The 22,462-nt window shown below is 52.1% G+C and overlaps 1 protein-coding gene across 1 annotated transcript in view; it reads right to left on the reverse strand.

The window, feature by feature from the left end:
* ITGAV (integrin, alpha V) overlaps window positions 1-19,361 on the reverse strand; it is a gene marked incomplete at its 5' end in the record, with an annotated part of 49,661 nt that extends 30,300 nt beyond the window's left edge. Inside the window, 9 exons of the mRNA XM_014539620.1 lie at window positions 128-184; window positions 270-313; window positions 1,751-1,795; window positions 2,944-3,069; window positions 6,328-6,373; window positions 8,085-8,146; window positions 11,949-12,063; window positions 12,596-12,687; window positions 19,223-19,361. Coding sequence (XP_014395106.1) covers window positions 128-184; window positions 270-313; window positions 1,751-1,795; window positions 2,944-3,069; window positions 6,328-6,373; window positions 8,085-8,146; window positions 11,949-12,063; window positions 12,596-12,687; window positions 19,223-19,361 — 726 coding nt within the window. The remainder of the gene's footprint in view (window positions 1-127; window positions 185-269; window positions 314-1,750; window positions 1,796-2,943; window positions 3,070-6,327; window positions 6,374-8,084; window positions 8,147-11,948; window positions 12,064-12,595; window positions 12,688-19,222) is intronic.
* Between the last annotated feature and the right edge of the window lie 3,101 nt (window positions 19,362-22,462).

Raw genomic sequence — 22,462 nt, forward strand, 5'->3', positions numbered from 1 at the left:
TGAACCAATATTTATTACATATTGAATATTAAACCATTAGGATTTGCCAAGAAAAATGAAAAATTGTAAGACGTTAGGAAATGCTGACATTAAGATGTGAAGTGGAAAAAGCCGTTTTAAACCGTACCTGCTCACCAGTGAAGTTGTGTAAGGAGGACATGTTCTTCCCATCATAAATATAAACCTGTGCGGGGAAACAAGAGTGTGAGACACAGGAAAAGTTAAGATAACCCAGAGGTTTTTTAAAAAGTATTTGTTCACTTTCCTACCATTCCCAAAGTCCTCGCTGCTCTTGGAACTCCTGAGACAAAGTCTGAAAAGAAAAAACTCAATTACTCATTTTTAAGACCAACATTGGAAACTAAAGGAGGAAGGGACATGGCAGAAAGCTGTAGGTTTTGTTATTTCAACGGACGATAAGAGAGATTTTTCAAAGAATCGGTTCTCCATAACCAGTGACCAGTGTGTTTTCAACCACTAAATCAAACACGTACAGAACAGAGACTCATGAGGACCCTCCAATAAGCGCATGTGTGTGATCTGGTGGGAAAGAGCAGTGAGATAAAGTGGCCCAAGAATGAAGAAAAGCACTGGCCGGCGTGGCCCAGGGGCTGAGCGTCCACCTAGGAACCAGGAGGTCAGGGTTCGATTCCCGGTCAGGGCACAGGCCCGGGTTGCGGACTCGATCCCCAGTGTGGGGCCTGCAGGAGGCAGCCGATCCAGGATTCTCTCTCATCATTCATGTTTCTATCTCTCTCTCCCTCTCCCTTCCTCTCTGAAGTCAATAATATATTTAAGAAAAAGATAAGAAGGAAGAAAACCGGCAGAGCAAATGAAATAGGGTGGAGGTGGCAGTTACTCAGAAACCGCATCCGAATCAGGGCAAGTCTGCGGCCCCCAGATGAGCTCTGAGGGGTGACGGGTGGACAGAGGGTGGGTGACCACCGTGCCCAGAGCCCAGAGGGGAGGGTCCCGATTAGCCTGAAGGAAGGAGAGGCCACGCCCTCCGTGGGGACTGCCTGCTGAGCAAGGGGGTGGAGCCAGGGAAACACGGCGGAAGCTGGTCTCTGGAACGAACTTCATCCCAGAGGCTGTCTGAGCAGCGATTCCTTCGAAAACTGAATCATTTTCCCCATTAAATAATGTAAATGAAGGTAATCGTTCCAGACCCCAATGATTCCCTATGTCAATCTTTCCTATATTCAGTCCATGCCTGATGTGCTGTTCAATGTATAAACAAACACTTCTTTTCTTAAAGTCACAGACCCACCGCCTGCCAGCCTTAAAGGAGTTATTCCTGTCCCTGCCTCCCGGATGCTATCCCAGGCTAATTGCTTTTCTTTTGTCCAAACCAACAAGGTTTTCTAGCTCTTCAATTGCCCGTGGTTGCTGTTTTGTGAGCACAGTCACACCCTCGCAAGGCTGGCCCGGTGGAGGCCTCTCGTTTTAAAGGGGAGAACTGAATTGCTGGAGATGGGAGACGTTCAAGAAACAAGGTCTGCCCGTAACTGGGGGGCGGGGAGGGACTGCTGGGGGGAGACTGAGCCCCCCGCCCCCGCCCCCAGCACAGGCTCCATCGTCTCAGCCGTGGCTTGAGGACGTCGGACACGGGCATCTCCTGTCCATGCACCAAGCCCTCTCACTCTGGGACAGTCCCTGAAACGGTGTCAGAGCTTGTCCGTGGCTGGACTTGCTCAACGCCGACCCCCGTGTGTAAAAAAGGAAGAAATGCGGTTCGAGCCCATCGTACCGTCGATGCCATCCCCGTTGAAATCGCCGACCGCCACCGAGTAACCTGCACAGGGAACAGGAGGCGGACAGCGTCAGGCGGGCACCGCCACCCTCGCCACTCAGCCCGCGCTCGGCAGAACCTTCAAGCAGTTCCTCCAACTGCAATACTTCCTCCCCTGGGGTCAGAGTCACAGGTGCACAGGAAATGCACCTTAAAGTACCTGAGCTAACTATTCGAAGAGTATAACAAACTCTATTAGAAAAATAAGGCTTTTGCCAACGTCACGGAGCTCCTGAGAAACGGTAAATCTGCAATTCATCACCAAGTAGCAGCGAATGACAGACGTTCTCAGGCAGCAAAGCACTGTCTGTCGTGTGCACTGGGTTTAATGAATCAGAGACATTGAGGAAGAGAACAAACGTTCATAAACCCTAACGCCACAGCCGTCGTTTAATACAGTAAATAATTCAGGCTCGGAGTCAGGCCGCCTGGTGTGACGCTCAGAACAGCACGTTCTAAGTGAGGGGCTTCGGGCAAGTTATTCGGCCTCTCGGGGCCTGAGTTTATTTTATGTAAAATGCGAACAGTAACAGTGCACGTTACAGACTTCCTGTGAGGGTTCAATGAGGAAACACTGAAACGCACTTGGTACCAAAGCCAGGAGCATAACTTAAACGTTATCTGCTATTATCATAGCATAAACCAGCGGTTCTCAACCTGGGGGTCGTGACCCCTTTGGGGGTCGAACGACCCTTTCACAGGGGTCGCCTAAGACCATCGGAAAACACATATATAATTACATATTGTTTTTGTGATTCATCACTATGCTTTAATTATGTTCAATTTGTAACAATGAAAATACATCCTGCATATCATATATTTACATGACGATTCATAACAGTAGCAAAATTACAGTTATGAAGTAGCAACGAAAATAATTTTATGGTTGGGAGTCACCACAACATGAGGAACTGTATGAAAGGGTCGCGGCATTAGGAAGGTTGAGAACCACTGGCATAAACGATCATGCTCTTAAATTCCAGTTACTGAAATGTAACATAACCTAAGTATTCAGTAACAATTTGAAATTATATGCCCCTTATATTAAACACAAACAAACACAAAAACCTTAATCTATTTCACGTGAAAGGTTTTCCTGTGTAAAGCAGCAACTACAGGACAAGTCCACTCCGGGTGTCGGCTTCACCTACCCAAGTAGCTGTCGTCAAACACAGCCTGTGCGGTCCGCGTTGCCAGCTGGTTGCTGTACTTGATGCTGTAAACCTTGGGGTCGTATTTAGAAACAATTTCTGCCACTTGGTCCGATATGAGCTGACCTGGAACACAGAAAAGTCACTTTCTAGTGGGAACGTTAAGATGCAGATGATGGTGGCACCCGCATGAAGAAAACAGCCTGGGAATTATTACTACTGATGATGAGCCGTAAATGCCTCTCCTTCATCACATTAAATCTGAAACTGGATTTTATTTTTAAGTCACAATTATTTCCATTCAATCCAGTTCACACTTAAAATTGGTCTCTGCTACTAAACAAAATTTTCTGAGTAGAGACTTTGTCTTAATTCCCTAAAAAAAAAAAAAAATCAATGTTAAATAAATGGAGTAAAATCAAGGGCTATTTTCCAACAAAACCTATGAGAACTGGAAAAACGAACTGAAGAAATGAAATATCTTGTCCTTCACCGTGAGAATCACTGGGCCAACGGACTTTTTTCCGGCGAATCATCTGAAGACCTTCAGGAAGCAGCCTGGTGGGCAAGCTCGCTTCCTTCTCAGCCTGAAGTGACGTGGCAGACAAATCCAGACAACGGTGCGAACTCAGGCCGAACCCGCCACCTCCGCGGCCCGAGAAACCACCTCTGCCCTCCGCTGCCTTAGAAAGAAGCCGTAGCGGCCAAAGGCCAGTCCTGTCCCTCTGCGTGCAGCCCAGAGGGGAACGGCCGGAGGAACTGTCCGTCTGGGTCGCTCCTCACCCGCTGGGCCCCCCCAGGACCTGACACCCGGGGGGCGAGGGGGGGTGCCCGGGGTCCATTCATATCTCCCGAGCAAAGAACAGGAAAAGGCATCATCTCTTTGGCCTAAAGCACCGCTATCGCGTCCCTGTTCTCACAGAGACAGTGTGGGGCCCACGGGAAACTCACTCCGACAGGTTTGTTCACGGTGGAACCTGCTGGCTGTCATCTCACTGTCGTGTGCACTGGGTTTAATCATTCAAAATACACACACACTTTTGGGGACACACTGTTCACCAGTTCCACAGTGTTTTTTTAAGGGGATTATAAGACAGTATTTCTAGTGTTGTACATGTATAGCATATAACATAATATACAGTAGTACATGTATTCTTAGGAGAAAATAACCTGAATATTTAAAAGGTGAAGTGTAAGTTAGGTTATAAAGTGATTTTAAAGCCCGGCCCCTGAGTCTCCGCCACAGACTGTCTCACCCCCGTTTACGACGACACCCACGGCCCAGGACGCCCATGGCACCTGCACCGTCCTCACTTACAACACAGGGAGGGCCCGGCCCGGGCAGCACTCGGCTCGGGAAAGGACCAGTCGCTCAAACACGCACAGCGGCGGCTCTAGCACAGGCCGCGCCCACACCGTCCCGGCTGGTTCCCACACGAGCTGATGAGACACGTCCCCCCCCCCCCGCCCCCCCATGACAGCACACCCGGCAGCAAGAAGAATAAATCTGTTTTATGTCTATTCATGTAACGATGAGCATGCATTTCCTCGTGTGCAATTAGAGCTACTGTTTTCACTGCAAAGCTGTACAGGCCGGGTGTCATCTCCTGCCACCCGCTGTCCAGGCCTGTAACTCACAGGAAGTCAGCCGTGGCCGCTTAGCGAGCGCGGCTCTCACGCTGATCCCGTCTCGGCCTGACTTTTCTTTTCTCCCTTCTCTCCTCCGCCACCCCTTTCACTTCCAGTTACTCCCACTTCCCAGGCCACCTTATTCCCTTCAGCAAATCTCTCTTTAGTCTCCCTGCCTATAACGCGAAAGCGTGGTTTTCCCGCAGAGAACAAGTAAGAAACGCATAGCGTAGAGTGTAGGAGTAAAAGCAGCGTCCGGCCCACTTCACACCCATCTGGCTGGAGGGTTCCCCGTTCTCCCCAACCTGGCAACGCCGCCAACACCGGAGTGCCGAGAATAGGAGCGCCGACCGGCAAACGCCTTTCTCCACAGAAAATACACGTGTGTCTAATGACCAATGGAACAAGCCAGCAGAGAAGCGCATGTGGTTAACGGTTCTGAAGCCGTCAGCAGACCATGGTCTGTTATGTGTTCAGATGGCAACTTTATTAGACCTCCCAGAATGACGAAGAACATGTTGTATCTTCACATCAACCATCAATGCCAGTTTAACTACATCCTTTTGGAAATTAATAAGATCCTCTATTTTAAAAACTCCCAACACCAGTGGTTCTCAACCTTCTGGCCCTTTAAATGCAGTTCCTCATGTTGTGACCCAACCATAAAATTATGTTCGTTGCTACTTCATAACTGTCATGTTGCTACTGTTGTGAATCGTCATGTAAATATCTGATATGCAGGATGGTCTTAGGCGACCCCTGTGATAGGGTCGTTCGACCGCCAAAGGGGTCGTGACCCACAGGTTGAGAACCGCTGCCCAACACAAAGACATCATTCTTGCTGTCAGTGGTGAGTGAGAAAATCACCATTTCAATATCCAAACGAGCACATTCCAAACTCTGTTAGAGCCGGAGCGTCCGGGACGCCACCACCTGCCCATCACAGCTCAGCCACCACTCCCTGCCGCTCCTGTCGCGGCCTCACAGCAGACACGGGGGACACGCACCAACACGGACAGGACTTTAACTCACTTTGTACCCTAACTTACACTTCACCTTTTAAATATCCAGGTTATTTTCTCCTAAGAATACATGTACTGCTGTATATTATGTATACGCTATCCACGTACAACACTAGAAATACTGTCTTATAATCCCTTTAAAAAACACTGTGGAACTGGTCAGTGATTGAACGGGGTGTCCCCCAAAAGTGTGTGTGTATTTTGAATGATTACGAAGTCAATGTTTATGAACACAGTTCATTTTCAAAATCGAGTTATTAGCTGCTAAAGTGTATATACATTTTTGGGGACACCCTCTAGATTGTATTTTTCTATTTCTTTCTAAGTGGAATAAGCCAATCTGAGGAAGACCAGCATCACATGATCTCACTTATGTGTGGGATCTAATGAACAAAATGAACTGAACAACAAAGTAAGACCCGAATCAGGGAGGCGTGGAGCAGATGGATGTGCCTCGATGTGGGGGTGGGGGGACGAGCGGAGATAAACCAAAGGACTTACACACTCATATGCATGGCCCACGGACACGGGCAATAGGGGGGTGAAGACCTGGGGCGGGGGAGAGGCTGGGCAGAGAGGGGTAAAGGGGCGGAAACGGGAGACTGTAATGACATCAACAATAAAATATGTGTACACTAACATCATAATAATGTGAAATCTCACGGGGACACGGTAAGACAGGTGGGTGCTAATTAGCAGGTCATTATTGGGTGATTAAACCATGTTAACTTACCTTGCCAATAAAAGCTCCCAGGACCACCAAGAAGCACTCTGTCGGCCTAGATTAAATCAGACAAAACGATGTATTTAAAAGCAGGGGCTTTAAACACGGGAAGCAGTGAGTTAAACACAAGAGCTGCATCGATGTACATATAGGAATAGAACATAGATACATATATATTAGAGCAAACAGGATCACAAATCTCAGACTCATCCAACTCAGTCTCAGGTATTCTCAATGTACCTTTTCTAAAATACAACAAAAATGAGAAGTCATATTCATTTAATATATGAAAGTTAACGAACATAACACAACACCCATAGACTCTGTGGCTCGAGGCTGCTTCACAAACTGGGTACAGAAGTTACCACAGGGTTACAACATGGAAAAAGTCCCTCCTTCATATTGTATGTTACATGTGTGACTACACGGCAACCTTCCCTCCTGAAATCCTTACAAACGTTTGAGCTAAAGGGAGCTTTCAGTGTCCTGCAGATTCAGGCAGGAGCGAGGTGAGAAGGCCAATTCCCAGGGTGTACGATACACACACGTTACTCCGGACCAGCACTGCTTGTACCCGAGCGAACTACAAGGACCGAATTCACGGCATGTCGTGTTTAAGCCCCACATTTCGGAAACTTCTTCCTGCTGGAGGTGAAGGAAATGACGTCCCCCTCCCAGTGTTCGCAGAGCGCGTTCCAGCTCTCAGCATCCTCCTGCGTGGCTGAGCAATATGGTAGATACTTCTAAGTCGTCTGCTCTAAAATGACACCTGTCTTCAGACAGGAGACGAGGAAAGTGAGCAGTTAATTCAGCAATGACTGTTCCTATGAGAATATTCCTACCGGTGCAGGCACAGAAAACATGGACACTGTTTTAAAAAATACAGTAGCCATTTGAAAATATGTCACGCAAGTTTAAACCTAATGTTTACCACCATATTTTATCTCTTCGTTTTGCTTCCTTAAATTCTGAACTGAGTAAATTTTGGATTATGAATTTCCAATTGAGTAAATTACAATCAATTAGTTAGTAAGGAGAGCTAACCATAAGTGTCAGCACCTATTCTAGAAAAAAAAAATTTAATAAAATATATGCCGAAACCGGTTTGGCTCAGTGGATAGAGCGTCGGCCTGCGGACTGAAAGGTCCCAGGTTCGATTCCGGTCAAGGGCATGTACCTGGATTGCGGGCACATCCCCAGTAGGAGGTGTGCAGGAGGCAGCTCTCATCGATGTTTCTAACTCTCTATCCCTCTCCCTTCCTCTCTGTGAAAAATCAATAAAATATATTAAAAAAAAAAAAAGAAATACTCGGATCCTGCACATCCGACTGGTCCCGCCTCTCACTGGCTTCAGGTCCGCTCGGGGCTGCAGGCGCGTAAGGGATGGCAAGCACCCTTGTCTCTCGGCGTCTGTGTAACGGGACTCTAACCTCGTCATAAAGCTCCCGGTGACAGCGTTGGTGAAAAATCAGCTTCCGTCAAAACCAGAACACGCGAACGTTCCAGGAACGCGTCTAACTGGGAATTTTAACGCTGAGTCGTAACAGTTATCTGCCATCCGCCGAGACGCCCCCCTGCCCTCGTCCCCATGTGGATGCCAATTCCAGCAAAAGCAGCGTCGAGGGAGAACGCAGAGAACATCAAACGCCTGGGCCACGTTCGCTAGCTGTTTGCCTGAAACAAGCTGAAGCATCGGCCGCTTCGTTTTAACCGAGACTGAGAGGAAGGCAGGCTGGAGCCCCGCTGAGTCTGAAATGAGAACTTACTTTCGTAAAATCAATGCTGAATCCTCCTTGACAGAATCCCTGTCCGTCAGCATCAATACTTTCTAAAATAAAAAAAAAGATTGGAAATGTACACAAGCCCCAAAACAAGCGAACAACACACACAAGGACAACCCTGACGTCGCTGTGATGGTAAGACAGCGCGCATCTCACTCGTGATGAACAGGTGCCCACGCGTGTTCTCTCGGCGAGGACCACAGATTGAAGTGCCCAGCCAGTCACCAGGCAACAGAAGAAACACCGCAGGCGGTGAATCTCCAACTTCTTACTTTTAACCACAAACCACAGCAAGGTTACATTTTATCACACACACACACACACACACACACACACACACACACCACCCAACGTGCACATACATAAATAAAACAATTTCACAAAACATTGCCACCATTATTATGTACCATACACTCTACCATTCTGTAGTTTATCGTATTTCATTCCTTTTTTTTTTTTTTTTTTTGATGACTGGTTAGGAACCACTATCTGACTTCACAAAACAATGACGAGTTGTGATCTGAGTTAAAAACTCCCCTTTGAGATTCCTGTCTCTTACTGTTATTATCCTACAGTTGGTAGGTCTTTGCACGAGTAAAGAAATACATACATTCCTAACACATCCATTTCTTACGTACATTTTACAACAGAATCTATTTAAAAAATAGTTCAGGACTTTCAGGGGACAGCCAGCACTTAACTGATGTTCTGTGAAAAGCAAAACACGGACCACACCTCACAACACGTTTAGTTCTGGGGTCGATGAACGCGGACGGCGTTAGACATGACACTTTCAGGTACTTTTACCTGATAACAGACTCCATCGTTTTACTCCTTGGGGGCGACCCTTTTTGGGGGATTTCTGGGCAACTGGTCTATTAATTTAAATGAAATTTAATCATGAGCAATATTGTACCTAGAACAGATGTAGGAATGAACCTAAAGATTTCCCCTTGTTTTATTCTGAGGATAACAAGAAACAGCGAAAAAAAAAGGCTACTCTTCACTTGGCAAGGAATTTTCTTTTCTGAACCTACTTTTCAACTACAGTTGACATACAATATTATATTACTTTCCGGTGTACAAACAGCGATTAGACATGTATATGCCTCGTGAAGCGATCATCCTGATAATATCAAGGAATTCTTACAGCCAATGTCGCCATACAGAAACAATCGTGCTGCAGTGTGACTGCATTTGCCTCCCAAATAGAGGAACCAAAACCGCTCTATCTTAAGTCATTAGGACAGCGTGCAAGGACTTTTGTCAAATACTCCCACCAAAAATTTTGAGCCCTTTTTAAAAAACTTGGGAACTGCCCCAAGATTACACGCTTCATATTCCAAATTTAGATTTTTTTTCCAGAAATAAACCTCTGAGTGTAAAGTCACCCGTGTAAAATTTCCTCCCAGGAGGCACGGGGAACGGCAGCGGGGTTTCCATCGACAGCACCTGTGAGCTCAGCGCAGGAATTCTCTCTGACCTCAGGCCAGACAAGCACTTCCTTTACGCGGGTTACAGCCGGGGACCATCTCAGACTATTTATAAGGACGTCCTTTCATCGCCAAACTTCCTACCGGTTCCCAGAACATCCAGTTAGAAACCACCCCTGCCCTTTAAAAGTGTCTTCACAGGAACACTATTTTTTTTAATGTGTGTGGTTTTTTTTAATTTATTTTGAGAGAGAGAATAAGGGAGAGGGAGAGAGAGATTGAAACGTCAATAATGAGAGTCATTGATGGCCGCCTCCTGCACGCCCCCCGCCGGGGATGGAGCCCACAACCCGGGCCTGCGTCCTGACCGGGAATCGAACCCTGACCTCCTGACTCATAGGTCGACGCTCAGCCCCTGAGCCCCGCCGGCCGGGCAGGAACACCACTGAACGAGTGCTAGTGCTGCCGTTAGGAACTTCATGTGGACCACAACCTCCTTCGGGGGAAGCTTTTGCTTTTACTCCTGCGGACGGGTACCATCGTCCTCAGTGACGCCTGACAGCAGTGCTGACAGCGGCGGGCAGAGCAGCTGCGTACGGAGCTTCCTGAGGCCGGCCCTGCTCTCAGCCCTCCTGGCGGCATCTCACTGCCCACAGTCCGCAGACAGGAATGAGAGTCATTGATGGCCGCCTCCTGCACGCCCCCCGCCGGGGATGGAGCCCACAACCCGGGCCTGCGTCCTGACCGGGAATCGAACCCTGACCTCCTGGCTCATAGGTCGACGCTCAGCCCCTGAGCCCCGCCGTCCGGGCAGGAACACCACTGAACGGAGTGCTAGTGCCGCCATTAGGAACTTCATGTGGACCACAACCTCCTTCAGGGGAAGCTTTTGCTTTTGCTCCTGCGGACGGTTACGATCGCCCGCAGTGACGCCTGACAGCAGTGCTGCCTGCGGCGGGCAGAGCAGCTGCGTACGGAGCTTCCTGAGGCCGGCCCTGCTCTCAGCCCTCCTGGCGGCATCTCACTGCCCACAGTCCGCAGACAGGGAAGCGAAGGCTTCCAGACGCCGGCACCTCGACCAGGGTCAGAGCAGCCAGTAGGGCCAGAGCAGGGTGCGAGCCCCGGTGTGTCCACCAGGAGGCGCAGGCCCCCTCTCCCCTCAGGAGCCACCCAGGGGCGGGGAAGCCAACTGGACATGAAAACCAAGAGGAGCTGTGTTCCCACAACATCGTGTCGGGAGCGGGCGTGGGAGTGAGAGCAGGTGCGTCCTGCGACGGGGGCTCCGCACTAGAGCAGAGAGGCTGGGCCTACTGTGCGCCGGCCACAGACACAGCAGGAAGCCCAGAGCACGTGTCATCAGGAAGCAGGAAGCTGCTCACACAGTCAGGTTCCAGCCCAGCGTGTCCCCGTGGGTCATGCCTGCGGGGCTCAGTGGCTGAGTGTCAACCTATGAACTAGGACAGTGATGGCGAACCTCTGACACGCGAACTCATTTTTTTGGTTGATTTTTCTTTGTTAAATGGCATTTAAATATATAAAATAAATATCAAAAATATAAGTCTTTGTTTTACTATGGTTGCAAATATCAAAAAATTTCTATATGTGACACGGCACCAGAGTTAAGTTAGGGTTTTCCAAAATGCTGACATGCCGAGCTCAAAAGGTTCGCCATCACGGTGCTGTCCTCTCCTCTGTTTTTACTCTTTTTACTTATGCTCTCCCCTCTGTCTGAAGTGCCATGTCCCCTGCATGTCACCAGACTGACTCTTGCTCTGACTCTCTCCCATCCCTGATGTTTCTATCTCTCTCTCCCTCTCTATCAATTAAAAAAGAAACTATATTAGTCTAAAGTTCTCAAACTAGAGGACCCGTCAAAGTCACCCGTGGAATTTCTTTAAAACGCAGGTCCCCAGGCCTGCCCTTGTCCCACTGAGTCAGAATCTCTGACGTCTGTTAGAAAAGCTCAGTGGAGCTTCTTTTGACTAAAAGTGACTAAAAATACAAGCTTCCAAGATCGAGTATGAGTGACGACTAACTACGGAGGATGGAGACTCCTTCAGAGACAAGCCTGCCGCCCGCACACTTGTCCTGACTTTACGGCAACAGGACTGGCTTCACTTTGCTGTCATCAAACATGACAGCCTGTCTATAATGTTCACCCCCTCCCTCGACACGCACACCCACACGCACACACACGCACACACACACGCGCACACACACACACACCTCGTGCGCACACACACACACACACACACATCCTTAACCATCTGGCCCCCGCCCTGTTCTCAGAGGGGTGCACGTCCCACACGTACTTGACCGGCACGGGGCGTACTCCACGGCACACACACACGCACTCACATCCTTAACCATCTGGGCCCCCGCCCTGTTCTCAGAGGGGTGCAGGTCCCACACGTACTTGACCGGCACGGGGCGTACTCCACGGTCCGCGCCCCGTCCTGAAGGAAGCAGGTGCCCACGGGCTCTCGCTCCTGCTTGGTCTCCGTCCTCCAGTGGTACAGCGGGGCGCAGGCCTGCCGTCAGAGGGGCCAGTGAGCGTGAATTCTCGGAAACAGCGTCTCAGACCACCTCGCCTGCCCCAGAGCAACAGTCCTCTGACTCAGGGCTCCGACGTACGGATGGTGCGTATTTCCAGCCACGGGCAGGACAGGAGGGGCTGGGGAGAAGGCCTCGACAGAGACTCTGGGGCCCAGAACAGACCCCGGGGACACCCCACACTTAGAAAGTGAGCAGGAGAGGAGCCATTGAAGGAGACAGCAAAGGAGTAGCCAGCGAGAGGGGAGGAAGCCAGGCCAGGACGGGGTCCGTAGCCAAGGGAAGGGCATGACTTCAAAAAGGGGTTGCCAGGCCAGTGTGGCTCAGTGGTTGGGTGTCGGCCCATGAACTAGGGGGTCACGGTTCAATTCTGGTCAAGGGCACATGCCCAGGATGCACGCTCGATCCCCAGTGTGGGGCGTGCAGGAGGCAGCTGGTCCGTGATGTTTAAACATGAAACTCCCTTCATTTCTACATAAACCGACTACGAACAAATATCCAAACACTCACCAAAATTTTGTCCTGCTTGGACCTCACGGATGCGCCAAACCACTGGTGGGACTTAAATTCCAACGGGTCATCCTTGGCATAGTCTCTGTTGCCTGAAAAACAGATCGTGTGCGGGATGCGCATCAAACAGCATATTCTGGTGCAACGGCTGGTTCCATGCAGCAGCTTTAATAGCGCGGCTCTGCTCAACCAAACTCCACGTCGCCTGTTTATCTCCTGCACTTTCCACCGAATCGGAAAAGATGCCTTAGCCATGTCTTAGCCCAGTGATGGCGAACCTCAGAGGTGACACGCGAACTCATTTTTTTGGTTGATTTTTCTTTTAAATGGCATTTAAATATATAAAATAAATATCAAAAATATAAGTCTTTGTTTTACTATGGTTGCAAATATCAAAAAATTTCTCTATGTGACACGGCACCAGAGTTAAGTTAGGGTTTTCAAAATGCTGACACGCCGAGCTCAAAAGGTTGGCCATCACTGTCTCAGGGTGTCACTAACCTCATCGATCGCCCTAAGGCAGATGTGGAACAGTAACAGCCATCGAAGTTTTCCGGTTGCCAAATTGTAAGATAACTGACGATAAACAAATACTTATGATGCCGACTGACCCCCCGGCAGCTCTCTCTGTGGCATAAAGATATTCACGGAAATAAGGCCACGAAACGTGGCAGAACACCAGCCGCAGGAGGCCACCGTCAGGGACCAGGCGGGCCGGGCGCTGTGATGTCAGAGCGGAGCCAGGAGACAGGACGCCGCTCGGAGGGAAGAGAACTCATTTCTCCTCCGGGCTGCGTGACCGCAAAAACTACTCCCAAAGTCCCAGCGTCGTGGGAAGCACCGTCACTGAAAACAAGATAAAAATCCCTCCCGCGGTGCAGCTCATGGAGGAAACGCAGGGACACCGCATGGAGTGTTTGGGGAGGAGAGACCAGTTTGTTAATCTCTAGTTTGTTCTGCTTAAAATCCCTTCAGAATCCTTCTTCATAAGTGCAAGGGGCCAAGACCAGTGTCGATGTTAAGAATGCAGGCCCACGTGTGAATATCACCAAATGCCCGAGTACCTCCGCTCTTTAAATCCGTTCCCTAAGCCGCACCCATGCAGGGTAGTAGGATTGTTATTCAATTCCGTTTTGGAGACTTGACACTCACGGACAGAGATAAAGGATTAATGAGCATCTCAGTGATGCCGGCTGTCTGACAGGCAAGGGGAAGGGTGTACCCTTGTTCATCGTAATATTCTTTTTTTTAACTGAGAAACAGCGATCAGGCTATCAATCCCCAGAAGGAAAGTAGGGGAGGGAGGGGGTAAGGGGAAGAGATCAACCGAAGGACTTGTATACACGCATATAAGCCAAACCAATGGACATGGACAACAGGGGGATGGGAGCATGAGTGTGCGGGGGGAGGGGGAGATTGGGAGTTTTGGTTTCAGAGAGGAAGGGAGAGGGAGAGGGAGAGGGATAGAAACATCCATGATGAGAGAGAGTCATTGGTCGGCTGCCTCCTGCATATCCCACACTGGGGATCGAGCCCACAACCCGGCATGTGCCCTGACTGGGAATCGAACCCTGACCTCCTGGTTCATAGGTCAACACTCAACCACTGGGCCACGCCGGCCGGGCTGAAAAAAATGTTTAGTGTGTCAACCTCAAAGGCCTCGCTCTATCTGAGTCCGAACACCATGTTCTCCGCCCGTGGTCAGGAGGCTCCGTTTTGTAAGTAGAGGGAAGAGGAGGAGCAACGGACTAGTTGACACGCGTCCTTCACCGTGAAAACCAAGGCTCCCAGCAACGCCGGCTGCCTCTGAAGCCGTGTTCGCCATGCGGTCCCCACTGGGAGCAACCACATCCGTGACCTGCAGGTCCGCAAGCAGCCCGCAGGGTCCTCACTCCATCCTCCCACGGGAGTGGAAGCCACAGGCCACGTGCCTGCCAGTACGCTCAGCGCAGACAGAAGTGACCGTTCAAGACGGCTCAGCGTGGATATGAGTTAACTAATCATCATTAAAATGGAAAGGAAAACCACAGTAAGATATCACGGCACATCAGTTAGAATGGCTATTATTTTTAAAAAAAGGGATAAAGAAATGTTTGCAAGGATGTGGACAAGAGGGAACCCTTGTACACTGTCATGGAAATGTAACTGGTAGAGCCATCATGAAAAAAAAAGGCTGCTCAAGAAGTTAAACGTAGAGCTGTCACATGACCAGCAACCCGGCTTCGGGAGTCACAGGAAAAGGCAATAAAATCACTGTCTTGAAGGGTCTCCGTGCTCCCAGCACCCACAACAGCCAGGACACGGAGGCCACCTAACTAACCGCCTCCTGAGGAACGAAGGGAGGAAGAGCTGAGGACCCAGGATGACGGCAGTGCAGGCGGAAGGCCGCTCGCTCCTCCCAGATCGCAGCTGAGACGCAGAGCGATCACCGAGCAGCCAACGCAGACAAGCCGCACAGAAGTCTCCCAACCAGGACGGACAGAAGCCACATCGAGACGGGACAGCAGGAGGGGGGAGTCGAGCAGGGCTGGCCCCGCTCCGCGGCAGCTGAGAGGATGGGGGGTCCCTTGGCGGCAACGGTCCCCCTGAGGAGCGTGGGGTCAGGCCCACACGGGGAACCCCAACCCCGAGCCCCAGAGCCAGGGAGGGCACCCATGTCACATCGGCTGAGGAAACCATGGAGAGTGTCTGAACTGAAACGCAGATGTGCCCCGACAGCCGGCGTGCCCGAGGTCATGTGATCCCTGTGCTGTCAGTGACATCACCGACCCACGGCCGGCAGGCAGGCCCGACGGGGACGCACGCACAGCGACCCCAGGACCAGCCCCTCTCAGGAAGAGGTGAATCACCCACGGCGAGCGCCTTCGGGGTCACACCGCACCGTCCTTCAGGACTTTGCTCCAGAGGCAGTTCCCTCTTTTAACCGCTCTGACCTCTTCCTCCAGAGACCCACCTGGGAACACGCGACTCAGCCTCGGGCAGAAGCTCCTGAGAGGAAGTGTGAGGGGCGGGGCCCTCTGTCCGCACAAAAAAAAAAGCCCGGGCCCGGCCCCCCCCCCCCCCCCGCCTGCAGCGGGCGCCACGTGGGACGGGAGGGAAGTGAAGACACAGTCACGGCCCTGAGGCCCCCAGGCTGCATGGCCCAGGCCCCAGGCTCCCCGGGAAATGGGGTGCGGTCAACGCAGAAGTGCCCGTGGGAGGACATGGTCCCAGGCCCCAGGCAAGAAAGAACCCCGACTTCTGCGCATCATTCTGTGAAACACCTCGGACCGTTTCCTTAGATCTTCCAGATCTGTGGTCGGCAAACTGCGGCTCTCGAGCCACATGCGGCTCTTTGGCCCCTTGAATGTGGCTCTTCCACAAAATACCACGTGTGGGCGCACGTACAGTGCGATTGAAACTTCGTGGCCCATGCGAAGCCGGTTTTCGGCCTGGGCGAGCCTATTTTGAAGAAGTACTGTTGATATTTGGCTCTGTTGACTAATGACTTTGCCGACCACTGTTCCAGATAATTAAACAGTATTTCCCACAATAATGAGAGGAGAAGACACGTCCCCCATCACATAAACTACCATATTTTATCACTTTCAAACATCGAGTTGAGCCCTGGCCGGCGTGGCTCCGTGGTTGAGCGTCAACCTACGAACCAGGAGGTCAGGGTTCGGTTCCCAGTCAGGGCATGTGCCCAGGTGGCAGGCTCGGTCCCCAGTGTGGGGCGTGCAGGGGGCAGCTGACCAATGGTTCTCTCTCATCATTGATGTTTCTGTCTCTCTCTCTCCCTCTCCCTTCCTCTCTGACATCAAAAAGATATATTTTTTAAATCAATTAATTAAAAAATAAAATTAGATATAATTTTTTCCAAAAGCAAAGAGGAGTGAGAACAGCAGAGCCAGGAGGAGGCACGATGAAGGCCATGTCCCGGACGGGTGTGGGTCTGTGCATTTAGAGTCGTCTCTCCCACGGGGACAGGAACCAAGGCGCCCCCCGCCAAACCCCCCGCCCCAGCGCCCTCCACCAGCGACTGCGCGAGGTTCGGCTCAGCAGCAGAGAACACAGGCCCTTTGAGAGCGCCCCTGCCCATCAATGCCGGCTTGTTCCCCAGTGAGGAGACGGAAATGCTCCTGAAAGCATCTAACAGCTCAAGACAAAAACCCTTTGCTGACGGCTTTTGTTTTAAAGCCAAGTCGATGTTAAGCCTTAAAAAAGGGGGGACGTGTCAGGTCAGCGTGGCCCAGAAAGAGGCTTTAGCACAGTGGTTCTCAACCTCCCTAATGCCACGCCCCTTTAACACAGCTCCTCGTGTGGTGGTGACCCCCAATTTCAGTGTTGCAAACTGAACATAATTAAAGCATCGTGATTAATCACAAAAACAATCTGTAATTATATATGTGTTTTCCGATGGTCTTAGGCGACCCCTGTGAAAGGGTCGTTCGACTCCCAAAGGGGTCGTGACCCACCAAAGGATCCTAAGAAAATTCCGTTTTGGCAAAACATTGCAAGTGTTAAAATAGCAACTAACGGCACGAGTGAGTCACCTGGTGACACAGGACGGGCTCACTGACTCCAGGCTGCCGGCCACTCCCCACTGGTCTCATTCTGCACCGACCGCCTCTGGAGAAACAGTGTCATTACACAGAGAAGGAAGCCCGAGCCGGTGTTGCTCAGTGGATAGAGCGTCGGCCTGTGGACCAAAGGGTCCCGGGTTTGATTCCGGCCAAGGACACATGCCTGGGTTGCGGGCTCCTCCCCAGCCTGGGCCCTGCCTGGGGTGCGTGTAGGAGGCAACCAAACAATGTCTCTCTCTTCTCACATCGTCTCTCTCTGCCTTTCCCTCTCCCTTCCACACTCTCCAAAAATCAACGGGAAAATATCCTGGGCTGAGGATTAAAAACAAGAAAAGAAAAGAAAAGGAGGGAAGAAAGGACTTCACACAGTTACAAGCTTCCAATGTTGGCCCCACCACCATCAGGGCGCCTCTCCTGGCTCGGCTCTCGGACTCGCCAACGCCCAACGCCAAGCCCGCCCGGTGGTGCTGCCCGTCTGCCTGCAGCTGCTCCGTCTAAAGGCGTTTACCCTCCGGGCGCCGTGTGGGCAGAAGCGGTGCTATCCAGCCGCTTAGCCACTCGGAGTCATGAGTCCCATCAGCAGGTAGAACAGGAAAGGCGAGCCCGGCCGGCCTGGCTCAGGGGTTGAACATCGACCTATGAACCAGGAGGTCAGGGTTCGAGTCCCCCTCAGGGCACAGGCCCGGGTTGCGGGCTCCATCCCCGGTGTGGGGTGTGCAGGGGGCAGCCGACCCATGATTCTCTCTCATCATTGATGTTTCTCTCTCTCCCTCTCCCTTCCAGTTGTGATACAATCAGTCACAAATGAACGACAGCTGATCCTGCTGGTCACTGTACATTGTGCTAGAAGATGCAAAAGCCCCGACCCGTGTCACGTGGCCTCACAGGTCTTCCTCCCTTTGAGGAAAGCCTGAGCCGGCTTAGGCCCTTTTGGGGTTTCCCGTGTCAGCCGAGTGTGGAAACAGCAGGGCCTCATGCAGACGGCTCACCCGGAAAAACCGGGCACGTGACCGCTGCCTCCGGGCCGGTCGGATGACTGACACCCACTCTGGCGCCGGTCACGACGGCAAACGGAACAAACAGCCCGAGTCACGGTTCCCGTGTCACCGACACTGCCGTTCCCGGAGCGAATACGGTTTAGGACGAGCAGGAAGTAACAATGCGGAAAAGGCACTCACCTCCCCAGCTTATCCTAAACTTCGAGCACAGCCAGCAAACCAGGAGCATTTGAAGAAAAGTGTCAAACTCCTGCACCTGGAGAGCGTCACTCCACTTCTTTGGGGCTTCCTACGCTTTCACAAATGTACAAACATACAACACGGGTGCGTGCAGGATCATATACAGGGCGAGCCCCCAAAGTGTAGAAAATGTAAATGAATAGTGACTAATTCCAACGGGTTACATCTGAGAAGAAGGAAACATCCATTGAGCTGTCAGCTGTTAAAGCTGTTACATTTGGCCGAAGCCGGTTTGGCTCAGTGGATAGAGCGTCGGCCTGCGGACTGAAAGGTCCCAGGTTCGATTCCGGTCAAGGGCATGTACCTGGGTTGGGGGCACATCCCCAGTGGGAGATGTGCAGGAGGCAGCTGATCGATGTTTCTCTCCCATCGATGTTTCTAACTATCTATCTCTCTCCCTTCCTCTCTGTAAAAAATCAATAAAATATATTTAAAAAAAAAAAAGCTGTTACATTTGGGGGGACACCCTGTACCTTATTTCACTGATCTAAATGCAAAACTTATTTTTTTTTTATTGATTTCAGAGAGGAAGGGAGAGGGAGAGAGAGAAACATCAACGATGAGAGAATCATGGACGGGCTGCCTCCTGCACGCTCCCTATTGAGGATCGAGCCCACAACCCGGGCATGTGCCCTTGACCAGTATCGAACCCGGGACCCTTCAGCCTGAAGGCCGGTGCTCTATCCACTGAGCCACAGCAGCCAGGGCTACATATCATATTTTATTAGAATTTTACAGTTACGTTAAAGCAAGCACTTTCAAAAATCAATATTCTTAAAAAACCAAACGGCAGCTTTAGCCAGGGGCCCGGCACCGGCCTTTACCTGTGGCGTCGAACTCGATGGGCTGGCACCTCCGCGGAGAAGCCCAGTCGCACTTGAGGACCTGGCCGCCCTCCACGATGCCCGGCTGCGTGGTGTTGGCCTTGGGCGCGCCCACCAGGAGGAACATGCTGGAACCAGAGGGAGAGGGTTAGCCCGGCACAGAGCAGAGGCTGTGCAAAGGCACCTGAGCCCCAGGCCGGCCGCCCCTGCTCCCGCCCTCCAGGGTGGCCCTTGGAAGGCCCCTCAGCCCTCAGGACGCCCCCTCCGAGCGCTCTGGTCACATCACCTCCCGGTGACCTGCGCCCGCCTCCCGTCCGCCCCTCCAGGCGACCTGGGTCCCCCCTGAACTCGAGATGCAGGAGGGGCAGAGGCCCTCGGGTGCACGGCTCTCAGCCCCTGCAGGTCCTTGCTCCCAGGGGCCCTCTGTGGGCTCAGGGAATATTCATAGAAACCCGCTCCAGGCCGGGCGTTCTCCGTGGGCAGCCTACGGCACGCGTCCATTGTCACGTGTACTTGTCCATTTCTGTTCCATTTCGTGGGGAGGCCTCTGCCAAGTCAGCCTAGTGCCCAGCGCTGGCTGCGTGGACGCGGCCTGGGAACCTGCCCGGACCCCACCTGGACCCCCAGACTCACAACAGACGCCCCAGCGAAGCGCACCCGCGGGCGCACCCAATGCTGCCCTCCTCCCGGCCCCGACTCTGCGAGAAATCGGCCTCCCTTCCCTTCAGCGAGAACTGTCCTGAGAGAACGATCAGACAGGCGTCCGCCCTCGCTGCCCTGTCTCTAGAGCGGAGCCCGGACGCTGGCGCCCGTCACGGGAACGTTTCATCACAGCAGGCAAGCGAGCGAGGGCCACACAGCCTCTCCCCGCGTGGGGGGGTCACTTGTGAGTGACGATGGGAGAAGGCACATCTCACACGGGTACGGGCCAGGGTCTGTGTGGAGGGGAGGGGCGCTCGCACCGTAAGCTCGGTGCGGGGTGCGGGTGTCTAGGCCGTCGGGCGGGACAGCTGGCCCTCAGGACGCCTGAAGCCACACGCACATTCTTCTCTGGACCCTCAGCTCACACCGTCACACAGCCTTCCACACGCCTGTGGCTGTTGTTAATCCTCCCCAGAGGGTGTTTTTCCCACTGCTTTTCAGAGAGTGGATGAAGTGGGGGGGGAAGGAGGAGGAGAGGGAGAGAGAGAGAGAGAGAGGACTGCTGGCCTCCTGCACACGCCCCCGACCGGCAAGTGGGGAGAGACCCACAGCCCAGGTCCTCATCCTTGACGGGGAGTCAACCCCACGACCCTTCTGTGCTCAGCCCACACCCAAACCACTGAGCTGCACCAGCTAGGGCCATTCTCTTACCATTTTCTTTTTTTTTTTTAATATATTTTATTGATTTTTTACAGAGAGGAAGGGAGAGGGAGAGAGAGTTAGAAACATCGATGAGAGAGAAACATCAATCAGCTGCCTCCTGCACACCCCCTACTGGGGATGTGCCCACAACCAAGGTACATGCCCTTGACCGAAATCGAACCCGGGACCCTTCAGTCCACAGGCCGAGGCTCTATCCACTGAGCCAAACCGGTTAGGGCTCTTACCATTTTCTATCAAAGCTATTTCCCCCCTTTACAATGAATTACTTCCCTGAGTGGAGAGGACGCTAATTCATCTTTGTATCTGACACAAACCACCACCCAAGAAGAGATTTTAAACTGACCGCTGAGAAGCCAGGAACTGTGGCATCCAAAGGGTTAAACATACCACAGCGCCTGTAACTGGAGCCACTTCCCAGCGCAGGGGAGCGTGAAGAAAGCACCTCCTAACGCACCATCACGGTGGAACCTGCCTGTAAACTTATCGAATTTGGGTTCCGGATGCTTCGCCCGGCACCTGAGGCAGGGGGGCCGCGTTCGGAGTGAACATGCAGCCGAGCTCCGAGGGTGAGAAGGAACAAGGCGCCTCACATCCGACGCTGCCCGTTCCAGGCACGAGGGCGGTGATCGGGCGGACTCATGGGGGTGTCGCCGAGTCCCCCTAAGATACTCCGTGTGCAGTCGGCCCTCGGCTGCAGCACGACGGACAGACACGGTGGGACCACATGGAAGGAGGGTGTGAGCCTGCAGGTCCTGACTGCGAGGTCCTGGGGGGAGGCAGCCGAGGAATCAAGTTCTTGGTCTAAAATGTCAGCATGTGCCCGGCCGGCCTGGCTCAGGGGTTGAGCATCGACCTAGGAACCAGGAGGTCAGGGTTCGATTCCCGGTCAGGGCACAGGCCTGGGTTGCGGGCTCCGCCCCCAGTGTGGGGCGTGCAGGAGGCAGCCGATCTGTGATTCTCTCCCATCACTGATGTTTCTATCTCTCTCTCCCTCTCCCTTCCTCTCTGACATCAATAAAGACATATAAAAATAAACAAATAAGCAAATAGAATGTCAACATGGAATTTAAGTTACTTTGGAGAGGATCGCGGAGAGTGGAGGAGGCGAACGGGCCTTGGGTGGACGTGAACCTCTGGAGAGGAGTCGTGTGGAGGAAAATTACATATTTGTGAGGAACCGAGGACGGAGGACGGCAAGAGGCGCGGAGAGAAGGAAGGGACATGAAAAACAGCACAGACCACGGAGAACAAAGGCCTGCTCCTGTGCTGGGAGGGTGCCTTCATGTCCTGTGGTTTTTGACACAATAACACAAGAGCCCGCTAATGAGACACTCGACACAAAATTAAATAATTGCTCCTTGAAGCTCATCCAAGAAACCCAATGACCGTCTGCAGCAGCTTGAGCAGGGCCAGGGGTGGCCGCCCGGAGAAAGCGTTTGTTTGCAACACAAGCAGCGCTGCCCCAGGGGCACCGTTCGGGACTAAACAGCTACCACCTGACATAACTCAACCGAGAGAGTCGCGTTCACTCTCCAAGTCTCAGCTTCCTCTGTGCTGAACGGAGGTAACGGTGTCGACTGCCATGACCCACAGGGTGAGGTTTCAGGACGCGGGCAGCAGACGCCGGCTCGCCTAGGAGCCCTGACGGCACCCCCCGGAGACCAGACCACGGCATCCGAACTAGAAGCAACAGGAACACACTCCCCAGTGACATAGGAATAGAAACGTTCAATCCGCTATTTTTAAAAAATATTTTTTTATTGATTTTTTATTGATTTCAGAGAGGAAGGGGGAGAGAGAGGGATAGAAACATCAATGATGACAGAGAATCATGGATCGGCTGCCTCCTGCACGCGCCTCCCCCCCCCCCCCCCC

The sequence above is a fragment of the Myotis brandtii genome, unplaced genomic scaffold, assembly GCF_000412655.1.
Source record: "Myotis brandtii unplaced genomic scaffold, ASM41265v1 scaffold221, whole genome shotgun sequence".
NCBI lineage: Eukaryota > Metazoa > Chordata > Mammalia > Chiroptera > Vespertilionidae > Myotis > Myotis brandtii.